At 36.5% G+C, this 25,303-nt stretch overlaps 1 protein-coding gene across 3 annotated transcripts in view; it reads left to right on the top strand.

Moving 5' to 3' along the window:
• KCNH7 (potassium voltage-gated channel subfamily H member 7) overlaps positions 1–25,303 on the top strand; it is a 390,226-nt gene that overhangs the window by 308,264 nt on the left and 56,659 nt on the right. For all 3 annotated transcript variants that reach the window (XM_032479579.1, XM_032479578.1, XM_032479577.1), the window contains one exon: positions 21,511–21,936. In XM_032479579.1, the coding sequence (XP_032335470.1) occupies positions 21,511–21,936 (426 nt within the window). The remainder of the gene's footprint in view (positions 1–21,510; positions 21,937–25,303) is intronic.

The following is a 25,303-nucleotide window of genomic DNA, read 5'->3' as shown; positions in this document are numbered from 1 at the left end:
TGATCAATTTGTATTCATTCATGCATACATAATTAGCATTAATTTTAAAAGATAAATAATTTATATTCAAGTTATCAATAAATATTAGATATAAATTCAATGTGTTGAATGACCCTTTATATAATTTGAAAGAAGACTTTTAGATTCTCATCTTCCTCACTCCTGCTAGAGGAAGTTAACATTTTCCAGTAATTGAGTCATTTCCACTTAGCTAAATTTAAAGTACACTACCTCTCTCCCCTCCCTGTGATTTCTGTGAACAGATCTGAAGCCTTCAAAATAAAAATTTCCCACACATTTTATTTGTGTTAGTTCTGCTTCCTTCTTAAAAGCACCAGGAAAGCCCAGGGAGCTACAATAATTAATGACCTGTTCTAGAGTTTACCTGCTTTATAAAATGTGCTGAATTCCAGAGCATAAAAGAAACTCTGAAGTAGGTCAGGAGCTTAAACTGCCCGAGGGCCTACCTTAGACCAAAGGCAAGCAGGTTTGAAATTAAATTAGAACCATAAATTGCAATGAGTCATGATTCAGTGGCTTCGTATTGGACTGGAAGATGGGGAACTACAATGTGAAATAAGAGCTTAAAAACCTAATTCATTCAGACTGATGCAATTTTGAATTTGAATTAATTCAGGTGATGACCTGGTTCGAATAGTTTTATGCGTTCTGTGAAGTGGGTTGAGGTGGGATGGAAGAGAGAATTTGCAAAATGAATTAAGGAAATATTTAGCCTATGAGAGTAGAGACCAATAAAATACATTCAAGAATTACTTTAGAAGAGTCACAGAATGAATATGCTAATTGCAAATAATTCCTTATTAAACTTAAAATTGTTATACCAAACAAGTAGATGAAATCTGTAAGATGTTCCCCACTAAGGTAACACATGATGCTCTGTGACCTTAAACATGTCACAGTTGATGGCAGGATAAACTGTTGGCCCTCTTCCATCTCTAATAGTCATAGTCTATAATTCACATGGGAAAACTACTGAAGCTCCCAAAGCTGTAAAGAACAACTAAGTGGGAAGAGATGAGGTATTAATGGGAGATGGAGATAGCATCTTACAGGAGAAGCCTAGATTCCTTGGTCCAGGAAATGACTGAGAGCCTCAAGGCAGTTATTCCAGATGTGTGAGCTCTGCCTATCTCTAGTCTCACTCTGTGTGCCCCATTTCAGCTTAAATATCATTTCCTCAAAGTGCCTTTCTTAACCACCACCACCTCCACAAGATGAAGTTAAATGCATCCAATTTTACACTCTCATAGTACCTTCCTTTGATTGCTTTTTACACATATTGCACCTGTAATCAAATCTTTGTGTGGTTATTTGTGTTATGCCTGTCTTCTCCCACTAACATGTAAGCACGATGAAAACAGGGACTGCGTCTTTTTTGTTTTCCATGGTTTTCCCAGTATCTGATACATTGTAGGTGCCCAGTAAATGTCAGGTGGATGGATGGATGGATGGACGGCTATATAGGAAGAGCAGGCATATATTTGAGGAGACAAGGTGGAGCCAGATTTCTACTGAGCCCCTTTCTAAATCTATTATGGTATTTGGCTCTTAAGAGCTGAATAGTATTTTATCCAGTAATATAAAGAGACTGAAAATAAGGAAGCATTAGAACAAAATATTTTGTTGTAGAGTTTATATTTTTGCCTCATACGTACATCAGTATTATTCTCTGAGAAGATAGAAATGATAGGTTGCTTTTTTTAAGGCTTGCCAACTGCAAAAATGAAAACAAACATTTTTTAAAGTAAAACTTCCTCCATTTAAAATCTTTCTTCTCTATCCTACCTCTGAAGCCGACAAGGAAGACCTGGTTGACTTTTTTCTCAAGTCTGCTTGTTGGGGACGATAGAACTGGAAGTGGAAAAAGAGCCAAAAGAATAAGAATGTGGCTGGTGAGGCTGCCGCCAGGCACCTTTGTCCTCCGCACACTCTGGGTCTTGAATTTGCCTCTTGTGCCCCTGCTCGTTTACTCTCAAAAGACTCATTACTCTCTGAACACTTGTGATGCCTGCAGGGCCTTAGTCTCCTACTGGGTGAGTCCAGCCAGGAGGTGAGCACTCCCACCCCTGAAGAGATATCATGGCAGGAAAATCTGCAGAAGGTCAGGAATGAGGAGAAGCCCTCGAACGTTCAAGATACTGCCCTTAATTGTTCCCAAGTCCCAGGCAAGAATTTTACACTCCTCTTTCACTCATCTTTTTCTTCTCTCTGCAGTTAGGAAATTCATCTTTAAAAATCAGTTTTAATAGGTGCCAGTGAATGACAAAGACTATGTGGCTAGTCTGAGCCTTTGATGTCCTATTCCCTAACTCCAGAGGTAAATGAAAGGGATGTCTCCTGCTCCTGACCAATGCAGATTTTTATCACTGTAATAAAAACTTGCAGAAGAAATGTGGGTCTTAATCTTATGCAGACCACTTTTGACATCTGAGAAGCTATGTTTCTACTAGAAGTAACAACCGGATCTTATTTTTTGAAGCTTCCAATTTGCAGATACTCTCTGGAAAAGCATTTTCTCTTCAGCTCATAAGGAAACGACATGTGATGTTTTCTGCCATTATCATTTACCACAGAGAGAATAGGCGGTAACCACTGTGTCATTGATCATCCCAAGATGAGTTGTAGTTAAAGATGTTTTTAAATGTATTAATAAAATGCACTAATGAATCTATAATTTTAAAGATATAGAGCAAATGATATATAGCTTAGCAAAATGGAAGTAATTTAAAATAAGCTGGTAAGAAAATCCTTCATTAGTTTAAGATTTATAACCTTTATTTTAAATATACATTACGTTAAAGATCTGAAAGCTGCTATAAAAATCACCTCGTTTCAGCGTCTGTCTTCATAACAGAGTAAATGATAGTCTCAAGATAATGAGTTTTTCTGAATTACTGAATGTATTAAAGGTGCTCTGAGTTATTCTTATCTGACAGTAATCCAGGCAAATATTAATATTTTGAATCAGACTTTGATATAATGAATATGTCTTGGAAGATTAGCACTAGAAGTTTGCTTTGTGTATAAAATTCCAGTGTAATTTTGACCAAAAAGTTTTAAGGACTTTATTTCAGCAGGTTACAATGAGAGAGCTGAGGATTGATAGACTGAATTTCATTAATGGGCGCCAGACTCTTTTAATGAGATGACAAGCTTCAGAGGCTTCATCCAGGTTCTAAATGTTCTGGACAAGGCTTGCCAATTTGCTTTGCTGAAGGCAAAGATATTCCCCCAACGGAAGGGTCTTCTCCAGTTGCAGTTTTCTGGGTTAATGTATTCTAGGCTGAATTCTCTCACTCATTGATTGCTGCCCTAGGAATTTGAGCGTTCATACAAACTAGCAAACGTCCACCAGACAAGCACCAGCAATGCCCAGCTGGCTCTCTGTCCCCCATGGGAAATTTTCTCAGTCAGAGCCTGGTAATTGTTCAGTGCAGCTGCTTCAGTTTCGAGGGTGCCAGCTCATCTGAGCCAACTGTATGCACGCAGGCCATGATTCATGAGACTGAGAAAGTACACACGCGGGTGGGTGGGGGCCTTCAAGGACTCCATTTTAAATTTGCTCTCTTCTTTGTCAACTGTTTGGGGGAGAAAATGTAATGAAAGGCAGTTATTTAAGGGTTATAAATACCCTATATACTCGTGAAATTCACTATAGGAGTACGTAATCATCTCATCTTTATCAAAAAGTTTGGGCTGTATATCTAGCAGTAACTCGGCTGTATTGTGTGTGTTACAACACCAGCTGTACTGTAACACTGGTGGTTTCTTCCATACACCCAGATATGGCTTATGTAAAGAGCTGGCTTGAGATCTGGAGAGAGCGGCAATCAGGGTGGAGGCTGGGGACGCAAGCCCCATTACCTGGACCCATGCCATGCTAGCTGGCATAAAGACTCACTATCAGGTCTTCCAAAATCATACTAGAAATATAAAAAATATATTTTGTTGGAAAAGTAGACAAGACCAGATTATCATAAGGCAATTTGAATTCATCTGAGCTTTATTGTCAATTAGAGGCAGTAGTGTCCTCCTGGAAAAATCCTCCTACATAGTATTCTGTACACAAATGGCATCATTAAACAGTGTCAACCTGCCACACATATACCAAGTGTCTCCAGTGTGGAGGCCATTGTGACCTCTTGCAAGGCTGTTTCCTTTGATTAGAGAGCCTTTCCCCATTACCCTTTATCTGATGAACTTTCATTTATGCTTAAACATTCAATCCAGGAGCCCAGTTTTCCTCCAGGAAACACACACGCACACGCACACACACACACACACAATTCTGGGTTAGGTGGCCCTTCTTGTACAGGACCCTAGTTCAGTGACTGGCACATAGTAGGTCCTGAGTATATGTGGGTTGAATGATTTAATGAATGGATGATTGGAAGGATTTCTGATGTGGTCTCTTTCCTTCTTTATTTCTTGATACTATTTTTTAACATAGCTTACTCATCCCTTCATTCTGGTTCCATAAGATATTTTAATGATAGTTTTGAAGAGACTGCTGCCCAAACAAGAGTTCTCTAGATCAAAGAACATGCTTCTCTTCGTTTGTAGTTCTTAAGACACAATTTAGATAAAAGTCTAATATTTCTTTCACTGACTTCCAGTTATTTGGGATTTTGAAGTCTATAATTCCATAATAACTGCATTACTTCACAAGTCAAACTCCTCAGATGGGCAATTAAAACTTAACACAATCTGCTCCTTCATCCACACCATCCCCACACCCCTTCTTCCTTTTCTCATTCTCAAATACATACACACATATACTAAACACACACGCAGCGTACGTACACAAATGCACGTATTCACAAACACGCACATATATACCAGGAGACTAACTGCTTTGGATTCACTCTTGGTGCTTGTTAAAATTCAGATTTCTGAGTCTCACCAAGGCTCAAAGGGCAAAGGAGAGGAAATCAGCCTTTGACAAGTTTTCTAGGTAATCCTTATTCATGGAAAGCCTTAAAGACCACAGCCCTTGTCCTGCTGAACAATCTTGTTGGACTTGACTCCAAACTTTACTAGTGTTGTGGCCTTTTACTGAAAAGCAAGACATTTCCAACCGAAAAAAAAAAATTCCTAGTTATCCTTCAAGATTGACTGAAATAGCACCGTTGTCAAGCATCCCAAGCTGGCCCCACAGCAATTGATGGACCTTGCTTGGCTGGCCCTTGGCACATTTTATGAAAATTACTAGTTTGCACATTCATTCTCCAGGTCAGTTCAAGAGCAGCTTTAGTTCAGGAACCACCTCTGACAGCACTTCTGGCTCAGGGTCAAAAGTAGTCATTACTCAGTGAATGTTTCCTGAAATTTTAACTATTACTTTAAAATGTATTTTTGTTCTCATATGTATTATATTTTATGAGTCTGTAAGACTTCACTTTTTCTATATAAAATAAAATCTCAAAACAATATTAAGCCATTACATGCCACCTTCACTTTTCAAAAACATTATGATGAAGAATAAATAGCTTGTCCAAGATATATAAGTAGGACATTAAATTCTTCTACCAAGACATTTTGTTGATAATCTTGCATAATTTGAAACAGCTGGCTGAAAACTAGATAATGTACAGATTTCAGTTGCATTGGCTTAATAGCTTTATATTCCTTAGTACAGGGCATAAGGTCAGAATGTGTTGGTATTTTTATTTATATTTTGATGTCCCAATTATTTTAATGCTTTAAAATTGCTGCTGAATTTTTCTTCTCTAATTGGAACTTGGAGTGTTGTAAGTAGCCAGTAATCAGACTCCTCCAACTTAGGATAAACAAATTGCCAGGATTCATAACTAAACTAAATGGGGCCACTGCTGAGCCCACCACTGCCAAGGCGGCTACTCTAAGATGGAGAGGACCAAGAGATGTGAGCATAAAAACATCTGAGCAACTGACAGAGCAGGCTCCTGGCTCGGAAATGTTCAAGGTCACCAGCTGATTGAGCATGTTGGATTACATGTGGAATTCTATTGACATATTGATTTTATAACCTTTGGTGAAAAAGGTTCAGCTTCTCTGTGACATGATAATTTCTTCTAAACTCTGACTAAACTCTCCCCAAAAGGCAGACAATTTATATAGCCTTCCAGCCCTTATTCAGTGTGGTGTCTTTTAGGCTGTACGGTTTTCCTTTTAATATCTTGTGAATTCCCAGAGCAAAGCCTCCCACTGCCATAGGAAGGAACTAAAATCCATCCTGAAGTCAAACAGTATTATTTGGAAATGACATGCTGGTTTTGGTAATCCACCTCTTTCCCTCAAGAGTAGATATAAGCAAAGATTGATAAAACACTGCATCTCTTCATTTGTAAGTGATTCAATCTCCCTTTAAGTCATTCATTATTACTCGATTTGATATTTAATATATTAAAATTACCTGTCTTCATTCCACAACAACTTATTTATAATGTTAGTGCCCAGTTAAATTGTTCCAAAGTTTACTGGCAGTTAAATAATTTTGAGTATTTTTGCTGAACGGCGATCAGGTCAAGCTCATTACCAGTCCTCAAATTGAATAAGGAACCAAAGCTACTTACCAGGGAAGTAACATTGTTCAAGATGGCAGCCTGAGCTGCTACTTGCTTTAGAGAATTAATCATCCCTAATCTACAACATATACAATGAATTACAGAAGTGAGTTTTTGATACCTTCTAAGTTTTCCTTCATGATACAATATTGCCAAGCAAGAGCTCCCTAGCACATTTAACATGTAGTGTCTCTCTCTTGCTGTTTTCAGACTCTAGTCAACATACCAACATCCATATACATACATGCGCGCACACACACACACACACACACATTGTATTTATACCCTCATTCGCAACACAGTTACAAGTTTAACCCCTAACCACTGAGCTATAGTGGCAAAATAGATGTATTCAATTAAACAAAGAGAAATAAAATAGCACGCTAATGAGATGTTCAGTTTGATTTTGTGCAGTGCTGAGCAAATTCTGATTACCTTCAGAGGTTCAGTTTAGTTCAAAGGGACATTCTATAAAAAGAAATATTGAAGATGGATTTGAAAAATAATTGAAGGGTGGCCAGTCTATTATCTTGGAAAATAGATGCCTCCTCTGGATCCATTGCTACTTAAAAATGCATAGGAAAAAAGATGAAAATGACATAAAGAGATGTATTATTGCATGTCAGTAAGCACATTTACATGATACTTAGAGGATCTGGGATAAATGTATAATATTAGTATACTGCTAACTGTAGCCAGGTCCTGCCTATACCCTCAACAAGAATACAGAGCACACCGTTACTTGGCATAACTTGCTGAATTGTCCCTGCACAGAGTAATATCTTTGTGACCAAAATGATTGATCTGAGGCAGCTTTTCCTCTAGAACAGTGGGATTAGACACAAAACACATTTGGGCAGAAATCTTTGTACTCAATGGCCTGCTGCTATTAAGCCCTGCTCTACCAAGGCAAATGACTATCCAGTAAGTATATAGGATATATACTTATGCTTGAAAAAACCCGACATTTGTCTTTTGGAAATCTTCTCTCTCACAATAGAGCTTGAATTCAGTGTCACCAGCACAGTAACCACTCTTCACTAGTAGAGTAATTCACAGTACAAAAAGTGCAGTAGTAAGCAGAACCTTAGAGTATGTTACGGCTGGAAGGGATTTTGGAGATCACTTAACTGAACCCACATATTTTATAATTGAGATAATTTGTATGACAATTTTCCAAACCCTGGTCTGTGGAGCAGTACTTGCTGATGACACAGTTTGCACTGTCTACAAGAAAATGAGAAAGACAAAGCAGTATAATGAGGTTTTCATAAAGCTGAATTTACTCATTTAAATGATTGCCTTTTATTCTAAGAGTTTGTCCTGTCTTTTTATATTTATATTATTCTGTTAACATATTTTATGAAATGATGGTGATAGAAAAAGATAGCTGCTTTTCTTAACATCTGTAATTGATTAAATAAAAGCCTGCCAACCCTGTGATACACCCTATTTCTTTTTAATTTTTCCAGACTGTGAAATCCAAGACTTGGAGGACCACTGATTTAGATGCCAATATAAAATTTTGCCCATTGACTCTTTTATATATGAGATGCTTACACAAATTTATCATAAAGCAAAATAAGTAAGAAATGTTATTTATGAACTGAGTTATTTTAAAGGACTTTACCTTGTAAAATTTACCATTTAAAATTTGACAATTCTCAAAGGAAATAATATGTCTTTTGCTATTCAGATATGTCTCTGGCAAGAGAGAAAATGTAACAGTTTTTAGCTATATTTGAGAAAACTGGCATATTTTATCTACCAGTAAGATGTAAAAGCTGCAAGAACAAAGAAATCAAGGAGATTGAAGCAGGGACATAATCATATTATTACACATTAATTAGGATAAAGATTATAGAGAAAGTGATACTTTCATCAGGAGGCATAAACCGGCTTGATTTTTTTTTTTTTTTTGTTCGGTGTCACTTGCATAATCCTTTTTGTTTCAGATAAGTGTTAGATTCATGTCCCCCCTAGGAGACAGAGATAGGAGTCAAATATCTTAGTAGAGTTTTTTTTTTTTTTTCAAGAAATGTCAATGTAAAAAAAATTTCTGATGAGATATAAAGTATAATATCAGCCAAATGGAATAAAGGACCATTAGAATCAAGGTAAATTACCTCCTCGGAAGTTATCCCTGCAAAGGATGCACAAAAATCAGTAGCTAATGAATCTCTGTTACAAAACTATGCTTCTACATCAAATAATCTTTGAAATAATCAAGAATGCCGTATTTATTTCTTTTCACTTTTTTCAGATGATTCCTATGCCCATTGCTTTAAAGTTATGTACTTAAAAGATCAAATGTGATTTTCTTGAATGAATTAACCAAGATCCCTCTGCATGACTTTGAAAGAGAGACTTTGTTTGATAGTTGGCTATCAAAGAAAGTTATCTCATTGACATTTCTAGCCAACATTTAGCTATAACTCTTTCTTCACTGTGATAGACTCAGTCTCGGAATTAATTCCAAAATTTGTCATGGCTTTCGTAGAATATTTCATTTGTTTTCTTTCTTAACAGAACAGATAATATATCATAATTAATATCTAATGACATTTTCAAATTCTTTCTTATTGTGCAGGTTTATTCAGTAATTTTTAGAAGATAGAATTTTTTTTTACCCTTTTTTGCTGTTGCTGTTTGTTTTGTTTTTGTTATTGTTTGAACATGAAACAGACATTCAGATTTTTAGTAACTGGGTTGACCATACCATATCTAGGGACTATTTCTGAGTCCTAGTAAGATATATTTCATAGGGCCTTTGGAATTTAAAACAAAGAATATAATTTGTCACATAACCAACTTTCTTCTTGTGTATTTTTGACCACTGGTGTCTCAGGTTAGCCATCCAGTGGAAATCTGTATTGTGTACTTACTATGTGGGCAGGAGTGGATACAGGGTGGTGTGAAGTCTAAAAAAATAGCAAACATGGTTATCACCATCAGGCAGTTTAGAATCTAGTAAGCAATTTTATAAACTAATTTATAATTCATTTTTGTAGAAGTTTGACTTTAGTTAAGCGTTTTCATTTTAGAAGGAAGAAAGGAAAGTAAGAAGGAAGGAAGGAATGAAGAGAGAAAGAAGGCAAGGAGGGAGAGAAAAAGAAAAAAATTGATGATGTAACACTTGATTCTCTAGAAGGACTCTTGTTTTACTTCTTATGGTTGTGTTGAGCTGGTCTATAGATATTGTGGTATTTTCCATCCATTGCTCTTCTGGGTCCCTAATGAAACTTGTCAGACCTCCAGAAAGAACAAATCCAGTAGGCAAATGTTGGCCTTCCAAGAACTTATTACTAAAGTAAATTGCTTGAGTGGATTCCTGCAATTAGAGTCCAGTTTTACAGACTCTTAACTGACTCTTAATCTTCAGACATGGCTCAACCAAGACTTGTTAACTGCAAATTTGGTAGGAATGTCACAGTTGCTAAAGCTACTTAGTCACTGGTGAGCTCAACCTTGACGGGAAGACATTCCTCATTTGGAAATTTAGCAAGAATGCAAAACCACCCCTGAAGCTAGGCTATTTAAAAGCAAAGCACAGGCCTTAGAATTAGCAGACTGTTCATCTTGTAAATACAGATGACCCTTGAGCAACATGGGTTTCAGCTGTGTGAGTCCACTTATGCACAAACCTTTTTCAATAGTAACTACTACGGTACTACACAATCTGCCATTGGTTGCAACCTTGGATACAGAGGAACCATGGGTACAGAGGGTCCACTATAAGTTATACATGGATTTTCAACTGGGGGCAGGGTTGGTACCCTTAACCCCCACATTGTTCAAGGGTTAACTGTACTCAGAAAATCTCTGTCAATAATGGAGAAACAGCTCACCTGTGCTTCAGTCAACATGCCATCTTTGACTTTATTCTAACTTTGAGCTCATTTCCTACCAGTGCCACCCCCCATTAATTTATGCTTTATTTTGTGTCTAAATATTTCCTATTCTTACTCTTTTGTCTTTCTTTGCCTATTATTCCCTTTTACCTGATGATTATAAATGTGTTGGTGGTTCTATGGAATTCAGAGACCGACAGTTCATGTCCTAAGTTGGGGTTTTTAACAATTGTAGGTCTTAGATGACTTTGAGAATCCAAAAAGACATGAACACATATTCTCTAAGAAATAAAAAATACCACACATCTTACATTCTTAAAAAAAATTTCAAGAAGTTCACAATATATATCACAGTATAATACACTGTGCTAGGTAATTCTGTGCTCACTCATATACATATGCACAATTTACATCCCACTGTCATCCTGGAATTTTTTTTCCAGTTTTATTGAGAAATAGTTGACACTCATCACTATGTAAGTTTAAGATATACAGCATGCTTGTTTGATTTACATATTATTGTGAAATGATTACCACAATAGTTTCCATCAACATCCATCATCTCATACAGACACAAGAAAAAAGAATCTCCTTGTGATGAGAACTTTATCCTGGAATTTTGATATTTTTGCCTTAAAATACATTAAGCCATGACCTGTAGATGATACAAACACAGTAAAATCATACTAATACAGTGTAATTGAGGAAACAACCAGGGTGAGATAAGAAATATAACAGAATCACAGAACCTTAGAGATCATCTCTAGAAGGGTTTTTGCATGTGTCATTTCTACAGGATCCTTGGACAGTATACGCAAAATTTTAAACTGACAGGGACTTCATAAATACTTAATGAATTCATTTTACATAAGTGCCATTTCATTACTTTCAGCAAAATAGAGAAATTCATACACTCTCTGAAGATACTCAAGAGTAATTTTCTCCAATAACCCATCAGAAGTTCAGTTCCCTTTGTGATAAGCATTCCAAGCAGGCCAACTAAATGTTCCCTAGTTCCGTGACATATATTTTATGAGAAAATATCCCACTACTTGCTTAAACTGGGCCCTTTCAAAATGTCTGAGGGCTTTCAAAAAATATTTGATTCTCTAAATTATCACTTTATGTATGGCCCACAGGCCAGTATAGCATAACAGATGTTCATACACAAAGAAAAATTATTTTACCAGCAAACACACATAACCAAGAGGCCTGTTTGTCTTTTGCTGTCTCTATGTTTGCATAATTGACTTGCTCCAGGGGTCACATCAGAGAACTGGGTTCAGTCAATAATTACAATTGACATTGAATGTTATTTATAATTTAATTTTGAGCTATTCAAGTTAAATATGCCTAAAATCATAATAGTGATAACATTGGATGTTTATGGTGACAGGGGTTATACGTGGAATTTTATGTTTGCCGTCTTACTTAGTTTACAGGTGCCTATGAGGTAGATAGTTCTGTCCTCATTTTGCTGTTAAGAAATCTGATACTCAGGGAGATTTTTGAAATGGCCATAACATAGCTGGGGTATGGAGCAGGCTCTCTCAGTCCGGAGTCTGGCTTAACTCTGCAATATTTAACAGATTATGGATTTCTAATAGGTGAAAACTATTTTAATTTTTACTTCTGGTGCCCATCATGGCCATCTGACATTTCTGTTTTATTCTTCCTGTGTCCTGCACATGTGTGTTTATCCAAACAAGTGGCATTTAGGCTCTTGGCAAGAAGGGGTTCTACATAACCTTCTTTATTCACTATTTTGCCAAAGGTGATTAGATTTTATTAAAGGCATCTTGAAAACTATGGAAACACTCACACGGACTCTTACAAAATAATTTCTTTTTCTGGAAACATACGTATAGTTAAGAAAACATCAACACGGGCTCTTTCCCCATGACAGTGAACTGAATGCTGGTGTGCCATGTGGGTGAGGACACAGGCCTAGAGCACAAGACAGCACTGGGGAGCAGGCTGCCCTTGGTCTTCCCGTCTGTGGAGTGGGATAAACAAGAGCACTGTCTTAATTTCCTGGATTGTCACATAAATTACCACAAACCAGGTGGCTTAAACAATGGGTGTTTATTCTCTCACAGTCCTGGAGACTGAAAATCTCCCATCAAGGTGTTAGCAGAGGCACATTTTCTCTTTGGAGGCCCAGGGGAAAATCTGTTCCGTGCTTTTCTCTTAGCTCCTGTGTTGCTGGCAGTCTTGGTGTTCCTCAGCTTATAGACTCATCACTCCACTCCCCACCATCACGTGGCATTCTTCCTGTGTATCATCTGTGTCTCTTCCCCTCTTCTTATAAGGATGCCAGGGCCCACCACCATCCAGTATGACCTCATCTTATCTTGTTGATGTCTGCAAAGACCCTATTTACAAATGAGGTTGCATTCACAGGTACTGGGGGTTAGGACTAAAGCATATCTTTGGAGGGGGGCACAATTCAACTCATAACAAGCACCTACATTGTGAAATTGTAACATTTAAATGTGATAGTGTCCATCAAGCTTTCAGTAAATAATAGGCATTTAATAAAGTTAGGGAATGTTATGATTGATAATACTATAGTTGGCTTCAGATATATATATATATATATACTTATATATATATATATATAAATACTATATAGACTTCAGATGAATTATTCAGCCTCTCTAAGTCAGTTTCCTTGTCCATAAAAATAGAGATAATGATGTTTATTTTAAAGAGCTGTTGAGAGAATTGAATATCATAATTGAACACTGACCCTGGTAACTAGCATAAAAGACACTCAGTGTTAACTACCCTCTTTCTCCAAGAGATAGCATTGATGTGCTGAGCAGGGACTCTCTCAGGAGTCCAGTGTCACCAAATGCACCGTGATTTCAAGGCAAAAAGAACAATGGCCAAAACAGGCTGACTGAGGACGTTGAGGAGGGCAGGTCAGCTCCTTTCCCAGGCAGCAGTGGTGGCAGCTGCAGCTGTGAGTCCCATCTTGCCCTGCCTAAGGAAAGAGGTGTTGGAGAAAGCACACCGTTCCCCAAAGGAGCATCCCTCTTGTTTTCCTGTCCATTTGGTGATAGTGATTCTGCAGACACCTGGGCAGAAAGAGTGTGAACATATGTTTCTTTGCGGTTTTTTCACCCCTTATTCACCACCCCCTTGAACTAGTCACCAAACTGATAAGTGTGCTGGTTCATGTGATTTGGCTGGACTTAGATGTGGCTCTATTGGTCTCTTACAAGTTGATACAATATCATTGTTAACACCAGTTAAGTGACTGTATTAAACTAAACCTCAAGGGACAGCAGAGAGAAGAGATGGATACACTGTAGATCGATGTTTCGCTCTTGCTTGTTTGAGGTCTTCGTTTTATTAAAGATCAGAGTATTGTTGGGGTGATGCCAGCACCTGAAACTCATGAGCCCCCATATCACTGTGGCTTATCCCAATAGTTTATTTCATGCTCAAGCAATAGCAGAAGCCGGTATTCCTGTGCAATGAGTGATTTCCTCCTCTTGGTAATTTAGTGACCCAGGTTTCCTACATTTGGAGGCTCCCCTATCTCCTGGGAGTTAAGGACCTGAAGCCTTGGAAGCATCTGACTTTATGCCATGGAAGGAAAAAGAGAACAGGGAAAGAGACACCTGCTTCTTGAAGGCTTTGGCCAAGAAGTGCTACTCATAAGACACATGGCCGAGGCTAGATGCAAATGGGGCTGAGTAATGTATCCTTGGCTGGACAGACACCTAGCATCTCTACTCCCTGGAAGGGAGAACAACAAATTTTGGTGTATAGCAGCTGTCTCTGTGGTAATCCTTTCTCTCATGAATTTTCTGCCTTGCTATCTGCATTGTCTCTTTTTCTTTAAGCTACAAACATGCCCATTCAGCTATTTTGAGTGATTACTATGTATAGCCAGGTAAAGTGCTAAGCCTCAGGAATATTTCGCCTTGTCTTTTCCCTCCATCCCACGTTTTAGTTATTTCTGGTGGATTCCCTCTCCCTTTCCACTCTCCTGGCAAACGAGTCCACATTCCAGAACTTCAGCCACTGCCTCTGCAGGGTGAAATATCAAGCTCCAATCCCCGCCCAGGAGTTCGATCCCAGACCTTCTGTCTACCAGGCACCTCCTCCTACTGGCACCTGGCACGTTTCTCTCAAACTGTCCTATCCAAACCCTTTCTTTCTCTCTGATCCCTAAGCCTGTTCCTCATTCATCTGTGCTTTTGAACTAATGTGCTAAGTGCTCCTTGTCCTGATTCCTTTTTTTTTTTTTCCCTTAAGTTAGGTCCATTTAAAAACAAAGATAAAGAAAGGGGAGAGAAGAGTGCATGGGTATACTTTTATGAGAAAGGAAAGAGGTGACAAGAGGCAGGCAAGGAAGCAAACATTAGGCAGAAAATATCTGCTATCAGCACCCAGGTGCTACCCGGAGCTTCTCACATCAGCCTGCACAGGGCTGGGGCTGATTCAAAACGATTTGACTGTGAAGCCAGAACCAGGGGCCACTGTCCAGCTGGCCATTGATGTGGAAGTTAACACTTTACGAAAAAAAAAAAAGAGTTTATGGTTCTGGAAGAACCTGTAATTTTTAATATGTGTATTTCTGACATAATTTATAAGTTTCACAAGTATTTAAGATTGTCTAACCTATTTCTTTCATATTCTGAGTACCATACATATTTTGAGAAGCAGATTTTTCATATTAATATATACAGAATATACAATACAAAACACTAAACCTGACATTTAGCTAGATGACTCCTATTTTCACAAATTCATACAATCTTTGAGACTGAATCCAACATTCACACACAAATACACAAACCTGTGTTCACACTCACCCCCTCACACACACACAAACACAAGTGACTATGTGCTTTAGGCCTTAGGAAATTATTTGAACACTGAACGCTGCATTGATTCTGCTACCTAATTTTAAATTTTTATTTATTAAAAAAATTCCTCAGTGAGAGATTTGATTTATTGTGTGAATATTTTTCATCTTTTAATGTAAATATCTGGCTAATCATCCATGAGGCTACCTGTTTCAATGAAAATTACTCACGTTTGCTATATTTCTTAAATCATATGCTTAAAAGCCAGGGGAGTTTAAATCTTTTCTGATGCTATATAATCTATCTGATTCATTTTGTTGCTGACTGCTCTTCTGATAGATAAAAATACAGCCAGCCTATTAGTTAACTGCAAGTCCTGAGTAAAGGGTAAATAACAGATGAGCCGTCTCTACCAACACCTCAGCGTGGCGTTTAACAGCTGCCAGAGTACTGTGTAATCTTTTGGAAGGCTTAATCGTTCCCTATTGCACTTTCCAAAAGAAAAGAGTAGTTATTAATCCTGGTGTTCGCACAAAATTTTCACAGTAGATCTTCATTGAATAAATAGTGCTGTTTCGTCTAAAGACTTTGGTTTTATATAACACTTCACTGTTCAAGGTTAAACAAATAGTAATGTGCTAGCAAGAAGAAAAACTGTATTTGGTAAAGAAAACCATATTTTAGGCTGTATTAAATGGTACATTTAATTGGTGGTTTGAGGAAAGAGAAAATAAAAGTGTCTCTCTGGAGATCCTGGAGTTCCCCGTTTTTATACAGTGAGATTTCTTCCCCACTGCCCTCCCCCCAGTTTCTTTCTCTCTTAAAAGAAAATCCTTATAATAGTTCAATTAATCATGTTTTATCTTTCTAAAGTGTGTGATTTCCCAAATGTGTGGGAGAAGTTGGCTCTCAATGGAACGTAATAGACTGTGTAGCAGACTTTCCTCTTTTCAGTCACTGGCCCCTTAGAATCCTATTTATGGTTTTAAAGCAAATGTTTATTATGTAATATTTCATTTCCAACAGAATGGCTCCCAAGCACTGTTATGATTAATTTCAACTTTGGAGAGACTGACAATTCATACATTTATCCAATTCCAAAGAAGTACAAAGTGACATTGTAAAAGATATATGCATTTAGAACAATAAAATGGAAATAGGACAATTAAAACAATGTAAAGAGAAATAGAAATAATCATACTGAAATTCTAAACTCATTGTTTTTTCCAAGATAAATAAGAGGCTATAATTAATGAATAACTCTTACTGTCATTTTTTAAACAAAAAAGACATGAAAACTTTTGATTCCTCAAGACATATCAGTTTTTTCTAAAACTGAATTTTATATATATATAACATGCAAATATTTACAAAAATGGCACTAAATGACATAAACATTGCGTGTAGTTTTATGGTGAAAGAATGCAGAAATATGTTTCATATATCAATCCAGAATAAAAGCTTGAAGTCTGAATACGAAATGCTAATGAAGTAAAAGTATTTCAGTAAGAGGCCTTGATGAGTCTCAGAAAAGTGATTGTATATTCATCTAACTGGATGAGCAGGGGAGCTAAGAATACTCAGAGGAATGGGCATCTGCAGACTTAGCATGTCCAGCTACCTTCTTATAATGTGATTAGTCCCAGCCTCCAACTTGACCCACATTTAAAGGGCTTACAGTTCAAGGCTGGGCAAAGCTGGGATTCTGTGCAGTCTGTGTGACTGAATGGAAATCAGCGTAACATGAATCAGATGTGCAGGGAGTAAAGTAAACATTCTGTCCTAGAAAAACTTGCCTAACGAGGAACCAGCTCAATTCTGATAGGAGTGAGACCCCATGATATATGTAGACCCATTCTTAATATCTCAGACCTTTCTGACTAAGATTCTATTATTCTTTTTTTTTTCATTATTTTTATTGTGAACAATCCAAACATATTATAAAATTAGACAGAGTAGTACATACTCATTACCCATTTTCAATAAAAATCAACATACATCTAACTGTCGCATATACCCAGACTTTCTCTTCCCTTTCCTTTCCCTCACTCTGGATTTTATTGAAACAAACTCCAAATATTATAGCATTTCATCCATGAATATTTCATTATGTACTACTAAAAAGTTAAGATTTAAAAAAAAATAATCACAATATCATTATCACACCTAAAAATAATATTTGTCAATAATTTCTGTGATAGTTTGTCTCCAAGATGGTCACAGTTGATTTCTTCTTTCCACATGCATGCCACTCCCCTATCAAAAGGTAAAGACTGAATATCTTGTACTAACCTATAATGGAAAAGAATCTGAAAAAGAATACACACACACACACACAGACACACGTATATACATGTATATGTATAGCTCAATCACTTTGCTGCACACCTGAAACTAACACAACATTGTAAATCAACTATACTTTAATAAAAATTTTTTTTTAAATCAAGTGAAAAAAAGGTAAAGACTATTTCTCCACTTTCTTGAATCTAGGCTAGCCTATGACTGCTTAGGCCAATAGGTTATGGTGGAAGGAATGCTGTACTAGTTCTAGTCCTTGACTTTAAGAGGCCTAGATATTTTCATTTCTCTCTTGGGAGTACTAAGCCTCCACATAAGACACCTTACTACTCTGTTAGTTAAAGAGACCATATGGAGAAGCTCCATGGAAAGGAAAAGACCATATGGAGAACTATATATATACAGAAAGAGAGAGTGGGAGGGACCCATTTATTCCAGCATCATGAGTGAACCCAACCTCCCAAGTGTTCCCACCAAGGTACTCGACCTGGTGAATTCTCCACACGAGCTCATCCACCAACAAGTTATTACTGGGTGACCCCAGTTGACACTGTGTAGAACAGAAGAATGGCCAGCCAAGCCCTGACTAAATTTCTCATTCATAGAATCATGAATAATAAAATGACTGTTGTTTTAAGCCACTATATTTTAGCTTAGTTTGTTCCAAGAAGTAGATAACTGAAACAAGCTGTTAATATTATCAATGTATAGTCACTGTTCAACTTTCTTCAATTGGTTCATATATGTTTTGGTTATATTTGGTTTGTTTGAGTCAGGATTTAAACAAGTAACCCTAGAACACTAAAAGAAATAATGAAATTATGTAATATTTCCCATTTTATCAGCTGCTTTTATAGAAAATATCTGATGTGACATGATGGCTCAGTATAGATAGGTGATTTGGGCAAAGATTACTATCCCTGTCATACAGATGAAAAGAAAAAGATCCAAAGAGATTAAATGATTTAGTGGAAAAATTGTATCCAGAATTTAAACCCAGGTCTTCAACTTTAAGATTAGGGCTCTTTCCTAATTACAGACCCAACTGAGCCTTCAAAGATCATTACCATGATTGGCTCTAGTAAGACTCATTATTGGAGCCATAAAAAACAAATGCTTCTTCACTTCTCATTCTTACACCCTGAGATGAATTTATTTCTGAAATGTATCCCCTCCTCTGTCTCTGCCACCTGGTTCCTAGTATAGGATTTTACTAGGATTTCTCTTCATTTACCTGTATTTCCTAGTACCAAAGTCTTAACTGAGCTCTAAGCCCCTAGACCTGCCTTTCTTTGGTTTCTCAACCATTCCACGGCCAGATGTATTTATAAGGTAGTTTATAATTCATCAACGCACAACACCCTATTCCATGCATCCCTATCTTTGTTCATTCTGTTCCCTGTGCCAGTAATGGCTTCCCGTTCCAACTTCATCATCTCCAACTATTCCTATTCAAACTCTCAGTTCAGCTACAGTCTTTGCCTGGAAGCCCTCCACAAAGATCCAACACCCTCCATCAGCACCGCCACCAACCCCAGGAACTAAGAGAAGTGGACCTCAGCAGGGCTCCCATTTTCTTGTACATCTCTCTCCCAATAGACTGTAAACTCTCTGATGTCAGGGACAGTGTCTTCCCAATTTTTCAGTCTCCACTCTTAGCACAGTAGTCATCTAAATGTGAAATAAATGTTTGCATGTGTGGGATGGAAAGAGTTCCATTCACAGTTTTCACTGCTCAAGGGCAACTCCAAGGTGCTGAATGCATTCTAACTTACACTTCTGCTAAAACAAGTATTCAGAATTGTCCCATGTGGGAGATTGGTATCAAAACATGATGCTTAATCAGGGAGCAGACTCAGATAGTATCTCTTTATTTAAAAATAACTTTTTTGTTCTCTTTGGATGACTACATATCCTTTTTTTTAATGAGAGAAGTTTGTGACTTCAGGGATTTGGAAAGATTCAAAATTTTAGTCATGTTTTTCCAGGGTACACTGAGTACACACAGGAATCAAATGGGAGAAGAAACTGCAAAGATAAAACAGGTCCATATTTTAGATGACTTTGAGAGCCAAAATAAGGTTTTGAATTTTACTTTCTACATATTGAATTGCCCCTGGTGTTCAAGAAAGAGATTTTATATAATGATATTTTACTCAACCAAAATGTCATAAACTGGTTTCTATACTAAGCTTAACAGGATAGAGTTCTATCAGTCTGCACTTATCAATTGACAGATTATCCAAACATTACTCTTATTTGAATATTGGGAGTTAGATATGGGTAGACATAGATATAAATATAGATTTAGATATAGAACTATATCTTGGATTCTGAGGATTTTTAGTGTTTAATAAACAACAAAATCACTTTATTTTCCAGAATTCTCTTTTACTAATAATTAATTCCTATCATTTCTCATAATAACTTAAAATAAAATTCCTTTTCCATGAAATAACAGTAGTTCAAATTTACTCTAGGCTTTACTCTCAGTTTTTTATTACCTTTTTCAGAGCTGGTGAAATCAGTTTAGCTGCTATCTAAAAATAACTGCCTATTTTAACTGAATTGTGGTTATATTTAAGTCATTTTGTATCTCATTTGGGGTTATTTAGCTTCTCAGATTCTTTTTAAAATAGAAATGGTAACTTGTTATATATGGGAAAAGTATGACAAGGGAAATAAGATTTAAAATTGACATTTGCATGAGATAATGTATTGTTATAATCGACTTAAAACCTACATGGTTAGGATTACCAAGAAATCACAACTAACATGCTCTGACTAATCAATGGAAGATTGCTTGAGAAACATGCTGTAAAGTTGATAACTGTTTAGAACAATCTAGTCTAAGAAAATTTACTTAGTAAATTGACTTTGAAATAGAGCCATTGCCTATATGCAAGATACTCATATTATAAGATTATAACCCATCTCTCCCTTAAACCATGCCTCAAAGCCCCATTTGTGGGGCCATCAGATTTTTTTTTAATTCTTTAAAACGCATATATTAAGGCTAATTATGTTTCTTAGGTAACTAGATAAAATTTTGTTTGACGTTTGTTCTTGAAACTTGGTCTAAAATTACAAACTCATGAATTTTTCTACTGAGTGGAGTCACAATTCAAGTTTAGCTCTTATTTTTTTCAAATAAACTAAGACTCTAAAAGGTAAACTGTTTCAGTCTTCCCAGTGCTTTATTAAGCAGAATAAATCGTAGAGTTTAAGTACCCCTTGGTGACTAAGAATCTTGCGACATCTCCAGATCAATATTCTGAACATCTTGCACCATTCTCTATACACAGTTCTCTAAATCTGATGAAAGAGTTCGGGTGAAAATATATTTGTCCCAGAATATAAAATACTCCTTCAGCCTTTTGGGAGAAAGACTCCTTTGTGTTTATTTTAATCTCATGTTCCTTTTTTTCTAATGTTAAAAACAGATTTGCAGGTGGGAAAATTTTAATTAAAGATTTGAATGAGTTGGATTTAATTTATCAAAGTTTAATTATAAATTAAATACATGTAAATTAAATATGACCATGGATCCAAGTTGACTGTTTCTGTTCATTACAGCTAATCTTTTCTTAGGTTTGAAAACTGAATTACTCATGTATCAAACTGATTTTATGATTCTCTATGAACAGGCGTGTATTTTTATTTCTGAGTTGCAGTATGTTCCAAAGAAGCCAGTAACCATTCCTTAGTATCTCAGTGACAATATTTATTATTTTTCAGTAAAAATTTTATTTATCAAGAAATACCAGTGAGGTTTTCTCGCGTCACATATACTGACTAGTAGGGTTTTAAATGGGTTCCTTTAAAGTATGTGTTTCTCATACCCACTTCACAATTACATGCTTTTTTCCTAAAGATTTTCTGTATAATTACCTTAATATTTTTACATGTTTGGAGATTAAATAATGGCACTTCTATGTAGTGTATGATTTTCTTTTCCACATTCAGGTTCTCTCCTTAGGAGCAGATGTCCTACCAGAATATAAACTGCAGACACCACGCATCAACAAGTTTACAATATTGCACTACAGTCCTTTCAAGGCCGTCTGGGATTGGCTTATTCTGCTGTTGGTCATATACACTGCTATATTCACTCCCTACTCGGCGGCCTTTCTCCTCAACGACAGAGAAGAGCAGAAAAGACGAGAATGTGGCTATTCCTGTAGCCCGTTGAATGTGGTAGACTTGATTGTGGATATTATGTTTATCATAGATATTCTAATAAACTTCAGAACAACATATGTAAATCAGAATGAAGAAGTGGTAAGTGATCCAGCCAAAATAGCAATACACTACTTCAAAGGCTGGTTCTTGATCGACATGGTTGCAGCAATTCCTTTTGACTTGTTGATTTTTGGATCTGGTTCTGATGAGGTAAGCACTGCTTAAGAATCTTACTTTCTGAAAGATCGAAATTATAAATGTGAATCTATTTTAACCTGCAAAAGAAGTGGTTGCTTTACAAACTTCCTGTATCTCACAGATGAAATTCATTTTCAATTGGAAATGCTGTAAAATGAAATGGAACCATTTGCCATTGCAAATATTTCACAATTCTTTCTATTTTTCACTAAGAGATAGTAAAAACTATTTATCCTCTAACCAACAAATTAACTTTTGAGACAAGTGTTTTATAGCACATAGCACATTCCTAGGATATAAAATTTCTACATAGTAATTTTAGGAATTTAAAACTGTCAAAGATGAAGATGCCTTTCTTTCTTAACTTATAATTGTGGTTTGTGACAGCAGGGACTTGTTTTGTGTTCAGATTATGTGGATGAGACATCTTCTGAAATGTCTTGCTCACAACTCTTTTTCTTAAATAATATCTAAATTGGAAAATACTTCTTGTGTCCCCAGTAACTTATAAAGTTGGAAGCTTTAAGGAAATCTGATAAGTGTATATAAAGTGCATTTTTTGATAACTTTAATCAGATTCTTCCCAAAGTGTTCTTTCATCCAAAACAAGTTAAGTTCTCCTAAAGTCTCCTCCATTTTATTGCCACTGATTTTTTTTGTAAATAAGCGTCCTAGATTCTGTAATGGAAAGATTTACAGAAGGTGTGAGAGTAGTTCTAAGAGAGTAGGCAGAGAAAGATAACCTTGATATGTTGCATTTTTTAAATTCCGGGTCCTTTTCTACCTAAGAATCCCTCAGCCCCTCACCATCTTTATTATTTTTTTTCCTAAGAGGAGATCAAATATCATAAATGCCCTCTGCAGATGGTTGCTCCCTGATCGATTAAGGCTTGAAGACAAGAGAATCCTTCTTTGCCAAGGGGAACAATAGGTTTAGAGATAAATTCTCTCCTACAGAACTTGCCGTTCAAAATGGATGAGCTAAGAATAGGGCAATGGAATAATATATTCTTCCTGGATTCTACAATCCTTAGACAAAGTCTCAGACTTTACTCTCCTCATCTGTAAGGATGATAATATTACCTTCCCTTCTTAAGTTTTTTTTTTTTTAATTTGAGACTCTAATGAGATAATATATGTAAAACACTTAGCAAAATACTCAAAAAAGTCAGCTGCTGTTAGAATAGTTGAATTTTTAATGGTAGTTACTCCTAACTTTTTAGAAGGCAAGAAAGTGAAATACTTCTTTATCAATATTTATCTTTATGAGTTTCTTACAATGAGTGAATCCATGTAATTATACCAGATAAGTTCTTATTGATAAACAATAGATTAAAACCTCACTCACTTAAATTTTAAAATATATACACCAACAGCAAATTAAGTTCCAGCTTAGTGAAATGAAAGAATGGGTAAACAAATAAATAGGCAAATAAGATTGTTAGGGGAAGTCGATTTACTGATGATATTTAATCAATAACAGTCAAATCAGTGAGTTTTAGAATATGCTGATTATAACCTTTAAGGTAGAATTTCTAGGATGCAACACTTGATTACTTTAGCTTCAGTTACTATAGCTCTTGAAAATAATAAAATTTATTAAAATACATAATTCAGGTAATCATTATTTCAGTCAGAGCTGAAAGCTGAAAGCTTCAAGTGAGCTGAAACGAGAAAATTTTTGTGATTCACATTAGTATAGAATGAAATCATCTTGGGGGAAAATGGTGTCTGGTTAACCTTTCTCATATAGCGTCAAGGGAAAGGTGAAGTTGTCTCAGAGAAAGCAACGCTGGTTCTTCACGCTGAAGTGGTTTCCTGGTTTCGCCCATGTTTCCAAAGCTGCTCCTCACTCTTTTAAGATGTGCTGTGATGTGGGAAGGGTCCTGGCTTTGGAGTCAGACAGATCTGGGATTAATTCTCCTCTATGCCACTTACTTGCTGTATTTAGACAAGATATTTAGCTCATTTAAGACTTCCTTTCTTTTCTGTGAATGATGAGAAGTAAGTTCTTGTGATTTCTAAAAATAAAGCAGCATACATGAGGAGATAGCCCAGTATCAGGTACATAGTAATTGCTTGCCAGTTTACTTCTTTTCTTCTTCCCATCCCTTTGGATTAAAGTCCCTGTTTCTTAACAAAGTCTTCCTTTAAAAACTTACATGTTATCACATTAATCCATAAATACCTTAATTACTCGTTTATTCAACAAAGATGTATTGTGTCTATTATCATATAGTAGTTATTAGATGAGCTAGTTGCAGCTAGAAATCCTGGAGAAATGGAAGACAGAGAGGAAGAGTTTTGAGGACAGTCATTGTGCTGCAAAGCACTGGAGCTTGAGATGTGTGGCAGGGGGAAGTATGTCAGCATCAAGGAAGCAGCTGGAGGGGTGGGTCTGGTAGGAGCATAAAAGAATCAGATACTGGGCTGCTCAGCTATGAAAGGTAACAAGACGAGTGATGGAATGGACTACTGCATACATTTTTCGAGAGTGACAATGAAGATACTCATTTTATATACAAACTATATTATATAACTATAATCAGGCTTTTCAGAATGTAGTGATATTTCAGAATAAAATTTTTCCAAAAGTGTATAATGTGTCACGTTATGCGAGAATTTAAAATATTCAGTATTCATTTTTGTTTCTGACAGAAAAAGAAAAGGAATGCTTCCAAAGAAGAGAGCTCTTACATTCAAATGGACTAATTTGGGAAGTTTCATCATATGAATATGAAAAAAAAATAACTCTTTGGATTTTTGACCCCAAATTAAATGACAGATTTTAAAATAATGAAGCTCAAGGTCACTCTGATGAGGGATCACCTAGGCCAGTGTATTTCACACTGGGGTTTCATGGAAGTGCCTGAGAGTCTCAGAGGCCCTCCAGGGTTGACAGCAAGACAGGCTGTTAAGAGTCAGAACCATCCACTTCCACTATAAAAAGAGTAGCGTGATTTTACCTGCTTTAGCAATTTGAATTTCAGGCACATTTTCTATAAATTGTAACAAGAATTGACTTAATTCATTTTGTCATTTCCAGAAAAGGCTATGCTTACCCCCTTTTCAAGTAGGTTCATTCATTCTATTAGCATTTATTGGGAACCTACTAAGTGCCAATGTATTAGACCCTGAGTTTACAGAAAAGAGTAGGACAAGGACCCAACTATCTGGGAGCTTGCACCCAAGACTGGAAGAGCAGCAGGTAAATGGAGTGCTGTCTGATAAAGGCTTTCATAGTACTATGCACAAGGGGACATGTGAGCATGCGAAAGGAGGCTCCTGATTACCAGTGAAAGTTTTCCAGGTAGAAAGGGTAGAAAGGTCATGATCATCAGAGGGGAAGCCCACTTCGGGCATGGAGTCATAAAATGTT

The sequence above is a fragment of the Camelus ferus genome, chromosome 5 (genome assembly GCF_009834535.1).
Source record: "Camelus ferus isolate YT-003-E chromosome 5, BCGSAC_Cfer_1.0, whole genome shotgun sequence".
Lineage (NCBI taxonomy): Eukaryota > Metazoa > Chordata > Mammalia > Artiodactyla > Camelidae > Camelus > Camelus ferus.
Note: the sequence above shows the minus strand (reverse complement) of the source record. Positions and strands in the feature narration are given on the sequence as shown.